General features: G+C 40.7%; 1 protein-coding gene across 3 annotated transcripts in view; it reads right to left on the bottom strand.

Moving 5' to 3' along the window:
* Window positions 1-8,600, bottom strand: part of CRADD (CARD and death domain containing adaptor protein) — a 211,642-nt gene extending 203,042 nt beyond the window's left edge. The window contains exons 1-2 of one of the 3 annotated variants that reach the window (XM_074226591.1): window positions 8,498-8,600; window positions 3,287-3,589 (exon numbers count right to left, since the gene is read on the bottom strand). In XM_074226591.1, the coding sequence (XP_074082692.1) occupies window positions 3,287-3,587 (301 nt within the window). In that variant the 5' untranslated portion in view covers window positions 3,588-3,589; window positions 8,498-8,600. Of the gene's footprint in view, window positions 1-3,286; window positions 3,590-6,964; window positions 7,313-8,222; window positions 8,326-8,497 lie in introns of those variants that run through there. The other 2 variants (XM_074226589.1, XM_074226590.1) reach the window with 2 other exon arrangements.
* Window positions 8,601-16,498: the final 7,898 nt, after the last annotated feature.

The following is a 16,498-nucleotide window of genomic DNA, read 5'->3' as shown; positions in this document are numbered from 1 at the left end:
AAATATTATGAGAGGACATGGGTTTCAATTAATACATGACCTGGCTTCCATCTATGATTTACTGTAACATGTATGTGTGTCTGCTCAACCAAAGCAGTCTACCAGGAGAGTATTAAAATTTAGGTGGGGACTTCCATTGTCTCCAATCTGGCTTGTTTTTTGAGTTCTTGTTAATATTTGAGGGATGCATCACCCAGTCTGCAGAAGAACCCACACAGGGCAAGTGTTTACAAAGGGGTCAGAAGAAATGATACAGGGCCACCCTGAAGGTCTCTCTTAAGAACTTTGGAATTAATTGCACAGCATGGGAGACACTGGCACAGGACCACACACCACTGTGTGCCCTCATCAGAGATGGTACTATGCTCTATAAGCAAGGTAAAATTAAGTATCTCAAAAGAAATGTGAGAAGCATAAGTTTAGAGTACCCACCCCAGGTGTTCGCATAAACTATTTGTGCCCGACCCGTGCTAGAGCATTCCGAGATCGTATTGATCTGATCAGTCACAGTAGGACACACTGTCATTTGTCTCTAACATAAGTGATGTCATTTTTGGTCTACTTCAATAACAAAGTACAAAAAACAATCAACTAGTCATTCCCATTAGCTATAATCTCATGCCTTATGATAATGATTTGGGGAGAAGCCCACCCACCCCCTTTGGTTGATGTAGACTTCTCTGAATTGCCTTTATCTCATTACAACTTTTTTGTCGATAAAAGCCAACACCATCCTGAATCCCTTGATATCTATCTGATTGACATGTTGCAAACTATGCATTTTTCCATGTATCTGTATTTAATTCTCTTTAACGCCAGTTCAAGAGGTCCAATGTGATATATTGGAAAGAGGAGTTTGAGTAACTTTGTGTGACTTTGGACAAATTATTTTGCTTCTCTGAGATTCAGTTTCTGATCTGTAAAATGGAAATTAAGCTTTACCTGCCTGCATCATGGGATTGTTATGAAAGCATGATTATAAACCATAAAGCATACAGAAAAATAACTCATTGTGGGGTAGGGACTAGACCCCCTGAGCAATCTGGTAAAGCTACCAGTACCCTTCTCAGAGTTATTTTTTTTAAAAATATAAAATATAATACAAAGAATTACTAAGGTGATCAGTTATATGGGAATACAATTATTTTTAAATGTTTTTAGGAAAATAAGTTCATGAACTCCAAGTTAAGAACTGCTGTAATAGGGGAAGATTACTGGGCTTTGATTCTTGAGCCTTGAGTTTGAGACTGAGTTCTACTATTGTTATCTATATGATTTGTATGAAGTGAACAACTTTATCTCCACCTCATTTTCCCCATTTCTCAAATTAAGGTGTTGGATACAATGATAATGAGATGCATTAAGTTCTAAAATTCCTTGAGCCCTATCTATCTACAGAGTAAAGCGATAGAAATGGTTTCCAGACTCCACATCACACAACTATGATCACTATCAGACAATAATAAAAAAAATTCATCTTTTTTGATTAAAAAAAGGAAGTCAGGAAATTAATATATCAATAGTATAAATAAAAACACTCAAAGGAAACTAAACATTATAATTGTAATAACCAAATCTGATCTGCAAAGAGCTAAGGAAACTTTCTACTTCCTTTCTTTGGAAAGGTGAGGATCTGCAGATGTAGAATATTGCATACTCTACTAGTCATGGGTCCTGTTTCAGCAGGTTTTGCAAAACTAATTATTCTTGTGTGGCACTCAAACTGAACATCATGATGATGACGTTTCTGTCCTTCATTCTTGAAGAATACCATGACATCAGGGAGGTGATGCCATAACAAGTCCATGAATTGGATTTGAGTGGAGGGCGGGGGGTTGCTGTGCTAAGTCCCCAGCCTCACTTTCTCCTCCAGAGCCATCTGGGTCCAGATATGAATTTGGTCAAACGGAGATGACCCTGGATGTGAGGCAGTCAGGATGAAGTGACTTGTCCAAGGTCACATAGTTAGTATCAATTGTCTGAGATTGGATTCGAACTCTCATCCTCCTGACTCCAAGGCCAGTGCTCTCTGCACTTCGTCACCTAGCTACTCACCAATCTGAACACACAAGGTAGAGAAAACACTTGAGAAGGGTCCAAAACATACAGGTGGAGTCACTTTTTCTCTGTTCTCTTCTAAACCACAGAAAGAGAGGTTTCATTGAGACCAGGAGGTTCCCCTGGGTCTCAATCCCCATTCATTAAGAAACAACAGAGAATGTGCTGCTTCCTCCACCCAAGGCCCAGTCCCTATAGAAGGAACTCTAGTGAAACAACATCTGTGCTCCCTAAATTCATCACGTGAACTCATGAGCACATTAAACCAATCAGATTTCCCTAATCGCTTCTCTATACTTTAGTACAAGAGAAGGTTCACTGGAGTAGCTCCAGAGAGGCAAGGGAAGGTGGAAGAGGAGATATCTGTAAATGATGGCACTGGGGGAAAAGGCTTCAGTGAACCAAACATAAACAAATGTGTATGTATGTCATATAGATACACATGCATACATACACATATATGAAAAATAAATTTAAGAATAATGCAAAACAATTTCTAATGATCTCTATATAGTGATCCGATTTTGTTCTTCCCTTTTGGGAGCCAAGGCTAACATTGGCAGACCATAAGAGAGAACACCTTTCAGGATTTCACATCTTGCCATTCTGGGCCGTCCCACTTGTCTGAGAGCAACAAGGGCATTTGACCCCAAATGGTGCCCACAACCAATCAGTCTCCTCCAGTAAAGAAGTTTCAAACTGACAGCCTTTCCAAACATAAGACGCCTGTCTTAAAAATGCTCGAGGGTCCGACCTGCATCCACAGACCAGGAGCAGCTGTGGTTATCCTTGGGTAGCTAGGGGGCTTTCTCCTTCAGTGGCCAGTGAGAAGCTTTTACCAGCCAGGAGTTCTGAAACCACCTATGTAAAGGCACCTAAGAGCCCAACTTTCCAGCCTCAATCTCCAAAGGCTTCCAGCCATCAAGAAACCACCTGCCTTCCCAAAGAAAGCGTGGCTTCCCCCTGGCTTGCCAGATTCTCAAGGAAAGGAGTTGTAAACCTTTTCTCCAGCATCAGAGCCAGCCAGACTCTCATTTTCTCCAGCATCAGAGCTGGCCAGACTCTCAGCATTCCCTAATTCCCACTTCTCTCCTCAAAATACTCTCAAGCCAGATGGTATTTCATCCCCGATTCCTTCTTTACCAACACCAAGGATCTCCCACTTTCCAAGTCTGAGTGCCAAGATGGCACATTCCCAGCCACTTGTTGGGAATGGGTTTGAGCCTACCTGGAAGCGTCTCTTGGATGGTCTCCTGCCGGGATTTCTCCAGTTTCTCCCTCACCCAGGGAAATTCCTGCAAGGATTCAAGGAAGGTGTCAAAGGCTTTGGGGCCACGGGTAGGTAGGATATCCAGGAGCATCATGGTCTTCCTGAGGCCTGTGGGCTGGGCTCTGATCTCTTGAACGTGGTTTTCAGTCAAGATGCCTTCTTGGTAGAGATACTGAAGAACAAGTCCATCCACAAGGACTTCAGCTCCCAGTTCCAGCCGTAGGGAGCGGAGAACCTGCTTATCTCTGGCCTCCATCATGTCTGAGAAGGAAAGAGACCACAGGGCTGAGAGAGACCAAGTCTCACAAGATGGTCACTACGGACCACCAGAACCTGAGAGCAAACACAGAAGGAGGTAATCGGAAGGATGTGACTTCCCTCATGTTAGAATTCTAACCCATTCTAACCTATTTCCTTGTCCAGTAAAAGTACATATAAGGAAATAAAATAAAAATAACAGTTAGCATTTATATTGCAATTTAAGGTGAGCTATAATTATTGTCTCATTCAGTCCTCACAATGCTAATATCATTCCTATTTTACAGATAAGGAAACTGAGGCAGACAGAGGTTAAAGTGACTTGTCCAGGGTCAGACAGTTAGTGAGTAACCAAGGTAGGATGTTCCCAAGCTCTAAGAGCAGTCATCTAGCTACCATAGCACAAAAAAAATAAAATTGACCTGCTCTCAAAAATCACATAAACTACTGGTCAGGATATACTATAAATCAAAAAACCAACAATGTAAGAGTTAAGGAAATAGTCCCTAGCTTCAAGGAATTTGCATTTTACTGGGGGGGGGTAGGATATATGAGAGAAAAACATATGTCAGACAAGTAAGTACAAATTGTATATAAATTGATATGGTATGGAGAGAAAAGAAGATGTAGACCAAGAAGGACTTCCTGTAGAATATGACTGGTGAACTGAGGCTCAGAGGAAGTGAACAGAGCATCCCCACAAGGAATACGTGGAGTTTTTGGATTAATGCATAGAGAGAACTTGGGTGACTAGGTAGTGCAGTGGATAGAGCAACAGGCCTGGAGTTTAAAAGGCCTGAGTTCAAATCAGACACTTACTATGCTATGGGACTCAGGGAATATGACTTCACCCTATTTGCCTCAGTTTCCTCATCTGTAAAAATTAGTTGAAGAAGGAAAAAATAAACCACTCCAGTGTCTGCCAAGAAAACCCCAAATAGGGTCATGAAGAGTCAGATACAACTGAAAAACAATTAAACAACAAAAAATAGAAGTTGTTCTGAGTAAGTTAAAAAAAAGGGGGGGGTCAAGAATTCCAAGAAGAGAGAAGGAGGAGGGTGGAAGAGGCATTGTGGCAAAGTGCACACAGGGCTGGATTCAAATCCCACCTTCCTACCTGCAAGACCTGGCTATGTCACTTGATCTCATTTTCCTCATCTGTAAAAATGGGAATAAGACCATTGTGGTACCTGCCTCATGGGACTCTTAGGAAGATTCAGCAAGGTATGGTCTATGTACAAGATGATTTGCAAACCCCAGAAAAGAGTAGGCACGGTCATCATTAAAAAGGATGCATTTCATCCACCTCTCCTCCCTAATAGACTTCAATTTATCCTTTCCGTCAACAAACTCCCCATTAAACCACATTACCTCTTAACAATGTGAATTAGTGGGCTGCATTAGTGAATTAGTTAATGAATGGAGTTAAACGAATTGATGGATTCTGATGAACTGACTAGGACATGATCCACGCTTTCAGAGTCTTATGATTTTGTTGGTACAAAATGTCAATTCTCCTTCCCTCCACCTCGGCAGATGGCATTGTTCCCTCCAGTGACTCAGCCAATGGTTTCTGAGCAGCTGCTACCGGGCGCCGTGGCATACAGAGCACCAAGTCTGGAGTTGGGAAGACTCTGCTTCCTGGGTTCAAATCTGGCCCTGCACACTTCCTAGCCGTGTGACCCTGGACAAGTCACTTCACACTGTTTGCTTCAGTTTCCTCATCTGTAAAATGAGCTGGAGAAGGAAATGGCAAACTACTCCTGGATCTTTGCCAAGAAAACCCCAAATGGAGTCACAGACATAACAAGGTGGGGGGGATCAAGAAAGGAAAACAGAGAAGACACTTGGGAGTCCCTGAAACCCTTTAAGGGGGTCCAAGCAGTCAAAACTATTTTCATGATAATACTAAGACATTATTTTCTTATTAAAATATTCTATTTTTAAACTACATAGCAGGGTGAGGATAGATTGTCTCCATTAAACTTCAACCAAAGCATTAGATGGCATTGCATAGCATCTGCAGTGTAAGAATCTATTTCCTATTAAGTCAGACATGAAAGTTTGCAAAATATATAAAACAATACTACACTTCATACAAAATTTTCTTTCTTTCACATGAAGTATTATTTATTATAAATGTAGTTTTTTCAGAAAAAATATCTGCTTATGTTTAGATATATGCTTTATATATTAAAACATATTATACTATATATTATATTATATTTTATAACATATTATATTTCACATTATATCATAACATATTAATATGTTATGTGTTTTATATATAGTTATGTAAATTCTGTATATATATAAAAATAATATAAATATTTATGTCAAGATATAATGATTTGGGATTCTTTTAAATGACAATAATTTTCTAAATTTATTCATTTTCATTATTAACATAGTACATATATATATATATAATATATTATATATATATATATATTTATATTCAATCCAAATAAATAAAAATGGAAGGAGGGGGTCCTGAGACCAAAAAAGCTGTAAAAACCTCTGATGGAAGTGGTGCTTCCACTAAATTCTGAAGGAAGTAAGGGACTCCAAGAGGAAGACTAAGGAGGAAGAGTAGCCAGGGTCAAGAGAAGGAGACAGAGTTTGGCAGAGAAGTTAAAATTTCCATTTAAATGATAGGAATTAGACTCCAAAAAAAGAGAAGATCAGCTATGCGGCAAGAAGGGAAACTGAGGCCAAGAGGTTGGTCACATTCCAGTCTGCTTTGAGAAGTCAGCCGGGTCAAGGATGTTTTAGGGGTGGAAGAAACCCCAGTGAAACTCTCTATTTACAGAAGAGGAAACAGAAGTAGACAGAGGAAGTGAGTTGTTCAGAATTGCAGGGATTAAGTCACAGAAACAAAGTTCTTAACAGCGCTGGGTTCAGCTCTGGGGAAAGAGCACTGTCGGTTTCATTTATTGTTTTTTCCACCACTTTTGAGACCATCGTGGACAATAGGAACCATCATGTTATGTGGGGTGAATCCCGGACTTGCAATCAGGGGCCCTGGGTTCAGATGCCACCCCGCTTCTGGCCGCCTCTCTGTGTGGTCGGAGGCCAGTTACTTGGGACCCGTTTCCTCATCTGTGGAATGAACAGATGGGGGGCACGTCCTCGATCCCTGCACCAAAGGCCTCACTAAAGGAAGCTTCTGTGACTCCACTGGGGGTCTTCCTGGTAAAGCCCCAGGCGGGGGAGGAGGGAGCTGTAGATGGGCAGGAGATCCCAGTTACATACCCCTCCCCAAGCCTTTGAAAGCTATTTTTCTCCCACCCACCCATTGGACAGATGTGGCCTCCAGAAGCAACATCGGGGGACAGATTTGGGGCTGGAAGGCCACAAGGGATCCCCTCATCTGACCTCATTTTTATAGTTGAGGAAGCTGAAGGCTGCAAAGACCCCAAGAGGAAGGAAACGGGCATTAAGGCTGGGGCTGCACAAGTATTCTCTCATGACCACCATGGGGGGGCAGGTGCAAGTACTAGTATTGTATTAGCATTATTGCCATTTTACAGATGAGGAAACTGAGGCAGGCAGCGGGGCCACACAGCTGGTAAGGGTCTGAGCTGGACTGGAACTCGGGTCTTCCTGAGTCCGAGTCAGGGACTTTTCCACTATGCCAGGGCGCGGCCTCTGGGCGGCACAGACGGAGATGGTCAGGGGCCGTAGAAGACAGAAATCCCACCTTTACAGGTGCTGGAAACTGAGGCTGGGGAAGGACAACGCACGCGCTCAGGACCTCACCCAAACCCAGAGGGGTCAAGGGTCCCCTGAGGTCACACCGAAGGGGGGGCAGGTGTGGTGTGGGGACCAGAGGGGTCAAGGGTCCCCTGAGGTCACACAGAAGGGGGGGCAGGGTAAGTCTGGGGACCAGAGGGGTCAAGGGTCCACCTGAGGTCACACAGAAGGGGGGGCAGGTGTGGTGTGGGGACCAGAGGGGTCAAGGGTCCACCTGAGGTCACACCGAAGGGGGGCTCATGTAAGGTGTGGGGACCAGAGGGGGTCAAGGGTCCGCCTGAGGTCACACCGAAGGGGGGCTCATGTAAGGTGTGGGGACCAGAGGGGTCAAGGGTCCGCCTGAGGTCACACCGAAGGGGGGCTCATGTAAGGTGTGGGGACCAGAGGGGTCAAAGGTCCACCTGAGGTCACACAGAAGGGGTGGGCAGGTGTGGTGTGGGGACCAGAGGGGTCAAGGGTCCCCTGAGGTCACACAGAAGGGGGGGCAGGTGTGGTGTGGGGACCAGAGGGGTCAAGGGTCCACCTGAGGTCACACCGAAGGGGGGCTCATGTAAGGTGTGGGGACCAGAGGGGTCAAGGGTCCGCCTGAGGTCACACCGAAGGGGGGCTCATGTAAGGTGTGGGGACCAGAGGGGTCAAAGGTCCACCTGGGGTCACACAGAAGGGGTGGGCAGGTGTGGTGTGGGGACCAGAGGGGTCCCCCTGAGGTCACACAGAAGGGGGGCGGGGTAAGTCTGGGGACCAGAGGGGCCGGGGTCCGCCCGAGGGTGGTGTGGGGGCCAGAGGGGCCGGGGCCCGCCCCAGGTCTGCGGGCACAGCGCCGGGCCACGGGCACGGCGAGGCGCCCCGGGGGCGGCACCGAGGGGCTCCCGCTACTTACAGCCGCCACGCCCTCCCAACGCGCCCCGAGTCCCGGCGCCGGGCCCGTCACGCGCGCGCCATCTTTGTGAGGGGCGAGCCCCGACAGGAAGTGCGGGCGGCCATCTTTGTGAGGGGCAGCGCAGGAAGTCGGGCGGCGCCCTCTTGGCTGCGGGCGCGTGACGTCACCGAGGCCGGCGCCGCCATCTTTGCTGTGGGCAAAGCCTGGGGGCGGGAGGCTGCGGTGGGGGAGGGGAGCCCTTCCAGAATAAGGCTTCTAGAGGCTTCACCAAATACCTGGGCTGATCAAGACACCCGTGGTGTTGAAAGAGAATCCGTGCTGTAGAGACAGAGGGTGCCACGCTACTGCGTGTCCGGCTCCACATTGTCCTCCGCCTCCTCTCCCGACCGTGCCAAATAGCTATCGCATCCCAGGCGGGATCACTTCACATATCATCAGGTCATATCATACATGCTCAGACAGCCGTGGTATTACACCCTACAATAGCTATGTTGTCGTACAATGAGATTAACATAGAATCGTATGTACCACACGCATGTCTATGATACGCATCATAAATGCAGCTATAGCTGTATCAATATGTCATGTTATATATTTTATATTATTGCATCATCTAATATATTCATGTTATAGATATATATTATTTTAGCATGCTCTATATATGTGCAATATCTCTATCTAGCATATAAAATGTATCTATATCTATAGTTATATCATAAATGTAGCTACTAATTCATATATAATCCCTATTTTGTCATATTATATATGCATCCATTCTATTTTCGCATGAGCAATATATGTGCAATATCTATATATATTCTTCTATCATATAATATGGATCTACATCCATAGTTATATCATGAATATAAGTGTCCGTATTATTGTATCATATTATATAGTTGCTATATCTCTGTCCATCTTGTTGGACTATATAATATATAATCCATATTATATATGCATTCATGCTATTTTATCATGATCTATATATGTGCAATATCTCTATTTCTATCTAGCATATAAAATGTATCTATAGCTATAGTTATACCATAAATGTAGCTATTGTATCATGTAATGTGTATCCATTTTATATCATGTTATATATGTATCCATATTATTTTATCATGAGCTATGTAATATATGCATATCTATATACATAGTGTTATATCATACAATATGTATCTATATCCATAATTATATCATAAATGTAGTTATATCCATAGTATTGTATCATATTATATAGTTGCTATATCTCCATCCATATTGTTGTATTGATTAATATATAATCCCTATTTTATCATATTATATATGTATCCATTCTATTTTAGCATGATCAATATATGTGCAATATCTATATATAGATAGATATTCTATCATATAATATGAATCTATATCCATAGTTATATCATGAATATAAGTGTCTATTATTGTATCATATTATGTAGTTGCTATATCTCTGTCCATCTTGTACTATATAATATATAACCCATATTATATGTGTATCCATGCTATCTTATCATGATCTATATATGTGTAATATCTCTATATATTCTTCTATCACATAATAATATAATAATAATAGTCCATAGTTATATTATAAATATAACAGTGTCCATCTTATTGTATCATACTATATAACTGCTATATCTCTGTTCATATTGTTGTACCGTATAATATATAATCCATATTATGTCATATTATATATGTATCCATGCTATTTTATCATGATATATATATGTGTGCAATACCTCTATATATTCTTCTATCATATAATATGGATCCATATCCATAGTTGTATCATAAATATAGATGTATCCATTATTATTGTATCAAGTTATATATTTAATATATCTCTATTCATAGTGATGTACATGTAATAAATATTCATATTATATCATGTTATATGTATATCCATATTATTTTATCATGAGCTATATAATATATTTACACATATCTATATAAATTGTTATATCATATATATGAATCTATATCCATAGTTATAAAATAAATGAAGCTATATCCATATTATTGTATCATGTTATATATTTAATATATCTCCATATTATTCCATTATGTAATATCTATTCATATTACAACATGTCATACATGTATGATATTATTTTATCAAGATCTCTATAATACATGTGCATATTTCTCAATCTATACATTTATATGTTTGTTAATATTTGTGTGAATATTAAACAAGTTCAAGACCCCAGATTAAGAACCTCTGAATAAAGGAACAAAGGTAATGAGGAAATCAGGAAAGACAAGCAAAATTCAATGTATTTGTTATATTTTATATAACCTTCATTCAGTTCTACCTAAGGGAAGCAGTTTGGAAGGTGGAAAGTGTGCTAGCTTTGGAATCAGAACTTCCTAGTTCCAGTTCTGATTCTGTTCATGGAGGATGTGTGACCATGAGTAAGTCATTTAATGTCTTTGGACCTCAGTTTGCTCACTTGTAAAATAAGACTACTAAAATTACATAAGCACTAAGTTCCCTTCCAGCTCTAAGAGGATGATTCTATGATCAAAAGGATTATTAAGGATCATTGTGGTAGGTGGAGAGATAATATAGAGAAAAATGGAAATTCCTTCTCACAAGGAGCTTCCAATTCTGCTGGATTAAGCAATTTACAGTTATTATTCTCAAAGGGAAGACATGGAATTGGGAGTTGGGAGTTTTTTCCTTTTTAATGGAATTGGTTTGCGTTTCAAGGTAGTAAGTTCTCCATCAACTGTAGTCTTCGAATGGAGTATGGATGGCTGGAAAGAGCACTGAATCCAACATCCAAGGGCCTGGGCTTTTCTGCAGTGACATTAGCAGCCCAGGAGCATCAGCAGAGAAAGTAGAAGGTGTCAGATACTCAGGGTTAATGATTTGCAGACAAGGAACAATGGAACATCAGGACACACACACACAAAAAAAAAACAAAAACAAAAAAAACATGAAAGTGTCAGACAAAGGAATCGAGGCTAAGTTGGAGGCTAGTGAAGCCAGCATGGGCTGGACAAACAGATATGGGTCAAGGGAGTGGCCATCACAATAAAGAAGGATAATGATGAGAGTGAACATTTATAGAGCACTTTAAGATTTGCAAACCACTTACATATATTATCATGTTTGTGGTCTAGTTAATAAACCTGTGAGAGACAGAGGAACAGAGAGAAAGAGAGGGAAGGAGGAAGGAAGAAAGGAAAAATTAGTTTCTTAGTCTCCTCTGATTCTTAATAAAGGTATTATGCTGCACTGTCTCTGGAGAGAGCATCATCTAATTATCTGTATTAATTAATTGCTGTCTTGCTGAATTCATGTTTTCTCCTCATGAATCCTAATAACTCATTCAGTACTGTAATGCAGCATTCTTGGCTAAACGTTGCCTTTGTAGAAATGCTGAGCCCTGGGCTAAATGGCCTATTTATGAAGGTTTAACTCGTGAGCACTTTCATAGTAGTTAAAGCATGTGATTATGAAAATATCCATGTACTAAATAATCATCTTTATGGAATTATAATGCAGCAAACTACAGACTATAGTGATTCACTACACAAAGAGCCCACAGTCCTGCTCAATTCCTGAGTATTAATGTTGCGGAGTAATAACTATCCCTTACAGATACTAACCCTTTCATTGACTTGATTGGCAAAATGATTAATCTATGCAATGTCCTATGAGGGTTTTATTTTCCTTCTTGCTAGGCAACCAGAATAATAATCCTGGGTGCTACAAAACTAGGAATAAGAGAATGACTGGAACATTCTCTATCAGACAAAAAGCTAGCATGTGAGGGGAATAAATCGGAGAGAGAAAAATGGGGAAGAAACATATGGCACAGTCTTGGAATTGGAGACCTCAGTTAAAATCTCTCCCTGACTACTTAACTGCCTGTGTGACCTTGAACAAGTAACTTCATCTCTCTTCATCTCAATCTTTTCAGGAGTAAAATAAATAGATTGGATGAGATGAACTCTTTCAATCAATTAACAAGCATTTATTAAAGTCCTACTTGGTACTGGACACGGTGCTGAGCCCTGGAGATACAAAAGCAAAAATGAAAGAATCCCTGCCCTCAGGAAGCTTAAATTCTAATAGGGAGGCTATATAGTCTTCCATTGTTGTTGTTCAGTTGTGTTTGTCTCTTCATGACCACCTCTGGGGCTTCCTGGGCAAGAGGCCAGATTCAAACTCAGAAAGATGAATCTACCTGACTCCAGGTCCAACATCCTCTCCACTGAGCCATCTAGCTGCCTCTACCCAGCACATTTTATTATGGAATCATTTTCAGTCATATTAGAATCTTCATGATCCCATTTGGGGTTTTCTTGTCAGAGGCATTGGAGTTTCCTTCTCCAGCTCATTTTACAGATGAGGAAACTGAGGTAAACAGGGTAAAGTAACTTGCCCAGAATCACACAGCAAGGAACTGTCTAAGGCTATTGGAACTCATTAAGTGTGTCTTTCTGATTTCAAGCCCAAGATTCTATCCACTGTCACTATGTCCTGGGTCAGATGCTTGTTGGTTGATCAATTCATTTTTTTAATGTATGCTTCTGCCTAGCTCTGCAGGCTGGATTTGAATTTAGGCCTTCCTGATTCCAGACCTAGTGCTTTATCCACTTTATCACCTAGTGGCCTATAGTATTTCAGATAGATAGATGGATGGATGGATGGATGGATGGATGGATGGATGGATGGATGGATGGATGGATGGGTGGGTGGATGGATAGATGATAGATAGATAGATAGATAGATAGATAGATAGATAGATAGATAGATAGATAGACAGATAGATGATAGATACATTCACATACACATATATGTATATGTAATCATATCCAAAATTTTATATACAAAGGTATATAACATGAGCACTGGGCAGTTTGGGAAAGGAGGGTACCAAGATCAGGAAAAGCTTCAAGTAAAAACTGGAATTTGTGATGAATCTTGAAAGAAACTAATATTTCCAAAGTCCAGAGAAAAGCAAGTATATTCTAGAAATAGGCAACAGTTAAAGCAAAGCTGTAGAGCCGAAATGTCATCCATATGGAAGAGCAGGAATGCTAGCATGATTGAATGGAAGAGAATGGTGAAGGGAGTCAGATGTCATAGGACTAGAAAAATAGAAAGGGGCCAGGTTGTATTCATTCATTCAGTAAGTATTTATTGTTCATACTAGGCTCCAAGACTAAAAAAGACAGAACATTCCCTGCCCTCAAAGATCTTATATCCTATTGTATAGAAGCTATATGTATGTGTATATATATATATATATATATATATGTATATGTATATATAAAATAATAATAGGGGCGGCTAGGTGGTGCAGTGAATAAAGCAGCAGCATTGGAGTCAGGAGTAGCCGAGTTCAAATCCAACCTCAGACACAATAATTACCTAGTTGTGTGGCCTTGGGCAAGCCACTTAAACCCATTGCCTTGAAAATCTAAAATAATAATAATAATAATAATAATAATAATAATAATAATAATAATAATAATAGTAATAATAGTAATAATGTTTGTCCTTCATTCTCAAAAAAGACCATGATATCAGGGAGGATGACAAGCGCGTGAATTGTATTGGAATGAGGGGGTGTTGTGCTAAGTCCAGAGTCATCTGAGTCCAGTGGCAAATATGAATCAGAACAACTGGAGATGGCCCTGGATGTGAGACAATCAGGGTTAAATGACCTGCCCAAGGTCACACAGCTAGTTATGTCAAGTGTTTGAGGCTAGATTTGAACTCCTGTCTTCCTGACTTCAAAGCCAGTACCCTACAGATTGAGAAGGAACAACACAAGTAACTGAGGAATTGGAAAGGCCTAATTTAAGTGATTCAGGGGAGAGTGTTGATCCTGGAGCTGAGAAGACCTGAGTTCAAATCTAGTCCTCAAACACTATTTGTGTGTCCTGGGTAAGTCATTTATCTTCTGCGTAGTTCAGTTTTCTCAACTGCAAAATGTGAACAATAATGATAATGATAACCCCATCTCACAGAGTGGTTGTGAGGATCAAATGAGAGAATAATCATGATGAACTTACCATAGTACCTGTCTTTTAATAAGTGACATATAAATGTTAACTATTAGTTAATATAGGGATGGGCTATATGGGAGCAGCATGGGCTGTTCTGAGAGGACTAGTACCTCTGGTGCAGGGGCTTGCTGAACCCTTTTCTGGGCTGCTCATCTAACTTTGGTTTCCACCTTTCACCAACTCTCATGGATGGTTCCAAGAAGCTATAGAATACTCAGCAACCATACCTTGGTAAAACCGTCTCAGCAGACTAAATCAGGTTAAGGGCAACCAATGGACCTCAAATCCATCAGTGAGTTACGGTGATGCCTACTCCAAACATGTGAAGATGAGAATAATTTGTTCCACAGGTGATGAAGGCAGCTGAAGCAGACAAGGGAGCACTTAGAGAATGGTCAATCACCGAAGACATAAAGGTCATCCACTGCATCCTGGGTCATCCCCAATCATTTGGGCTTTTGTCTTGCCACTGGATTTTGATGACTGTGGATGGAAGGGAGAGTGAGGCTGATGACTTATGTAACTCTGCCTCCCTTATATGCAATTTATATGAGTCAAATGTCATCATATGATGTCATTGGTAATCTTCATAAGGAAGGACAAATAGCATAGATTAGCTATTCTTAGGGAATAGCTATTGAACTGAGCTTTAGAAGAAGCTGGAGGTAAGAAGGGAGTATATTCCATATATAGGGAATAGATGGAATGTCATTCATGACCAACAGCAAGAAGTCCAGATTGACTAGATGGAAGACTGAATGAAAAGAGGAATAATGGATGATAAGACTAAACAGGCTTACATCATAAGTAAGTAAGCATGTCATGGGGCAACTAGATGGTGCAGTAGATAGAGAAATGCCCCTGGAGTCAGGAGGACCTGAGGTCAAATCCAGCCTCAGAAACTTAATAATTGCCTAGCTGTGTGACCTTGGGCAAGTCACTTAACCCCATTGCCTTAAGTAAAATTTTTAAAAAATAGATAAGGAAGCATGTCTCTCTCCAAATCATCTGGCTCAGTGGTTTGCATATAGTAAACCTAATGAATGGTTGTTAGATGAATGAATGAATGAATGATCTTGTATATAATAGCAACTCCAGAGTAATTGTCCTATTTAATTCATTGATTTTCGTTTGATTTTCTCCAATGCTTACTTCAATCGATGGCTAGCATAAAGTAGCCACTTAATAAACTTGTTGATTGACTGTCTCTAAAACAGACACATGTATTTATAATAAAGTTTGTACTTGCTGCTTGTCCTACACACTGACAGTTCCACTGTTTCAACAATATTCAATAAAATCTCAGTAAATGAGGTGTTATTAGAAACCATGGCAAGAAATAAAGGGATTTAAAAGTACTTCTAAAAACATTTAAAAAAAGGAAAAGGAATTAGATGCCAAACTACAAAAGTCTCCAAAAATCCACATTCCTAGAGACATTAACTATTTGAACTTTTTCTTCTTTTCTACATTACAAGCTGCCTGGCTCTCAGTCCCAATCATAAATTTCCTTTCTGTGCCCTTCTTTGCATGGATTCACTTAGGTTGAACCTCCCTCTTCTCCTCTGAAAGATTAGAAAGAAAGGGATGTATAAAACAAAGAATAAAATGTATATTATTTTGTTCAAGGGCATTTGAGAGACAAGTCCAACAAGATGAAGCAGTCGATAGAGCACTGAGCTTGGGATCCGGAAGAGTCATCTTCCTGAGTTCAAATTCAGCCTTAGTCACTAGACAAGTCGCTTAAACCTGTTTGCCTCCATTTCTTCATCTGTATAATGAGATAGAGAAGAAAATATCAAACTGCTGCAATATCTTTGCCAAAAAAATCCCCAAAAGGTTTCCAAAGAGTTGGACAGATCTGAAATGACTCAACAACAACAAATACAAGAAGCAATATGGCTCAGTATGGGGACGACTTGACTCAAAGTTCGGGAGACCTGGTTTCAAGTCCTGCCTCTGATAGACACTGGTCAGTCACCTAACCCCTCAGTAACCCTAAGAAAATCTCTAAGACTATAAACTTCTCATCTGCATCGGTGGAGGGAATAGTTAGATAGCAGCTAGAAGACAAAGTGAGGAATTCGCTGGGTGTGGAATCAGAAAGATCTAAGTTCAAATCTGATCTGGGGGATTCTGGGCAAGTCATTTAACCTGTGTTTGCTTCCATTTCCTCAATTGTAAAACATGATTAATAATAGCACCTGCCTTTGAGAATCAAATGAAGTGATATTTGGAAA

Source organism: Macrotis lagotis, chromosome 2 (assembly GCF_037893015.1).
Source record: "Macrotis lagotis isolate mMagLag1 chromosome 2, bilby.v1.9.chrom.fasta, whole genome shotgun sequence".
Lineage (NCBI taxonomy): Eukaryota > Metazoa > Chordata > Mammalia > Peramelemorphia > Peramelidae > Macrotis > Macrotis lagotis.
The sequence above is the reverse complement of the archived record's forward strand: the minus strand, read 5'-3'. Positions and strand labels throughout refer to the sequence as shown.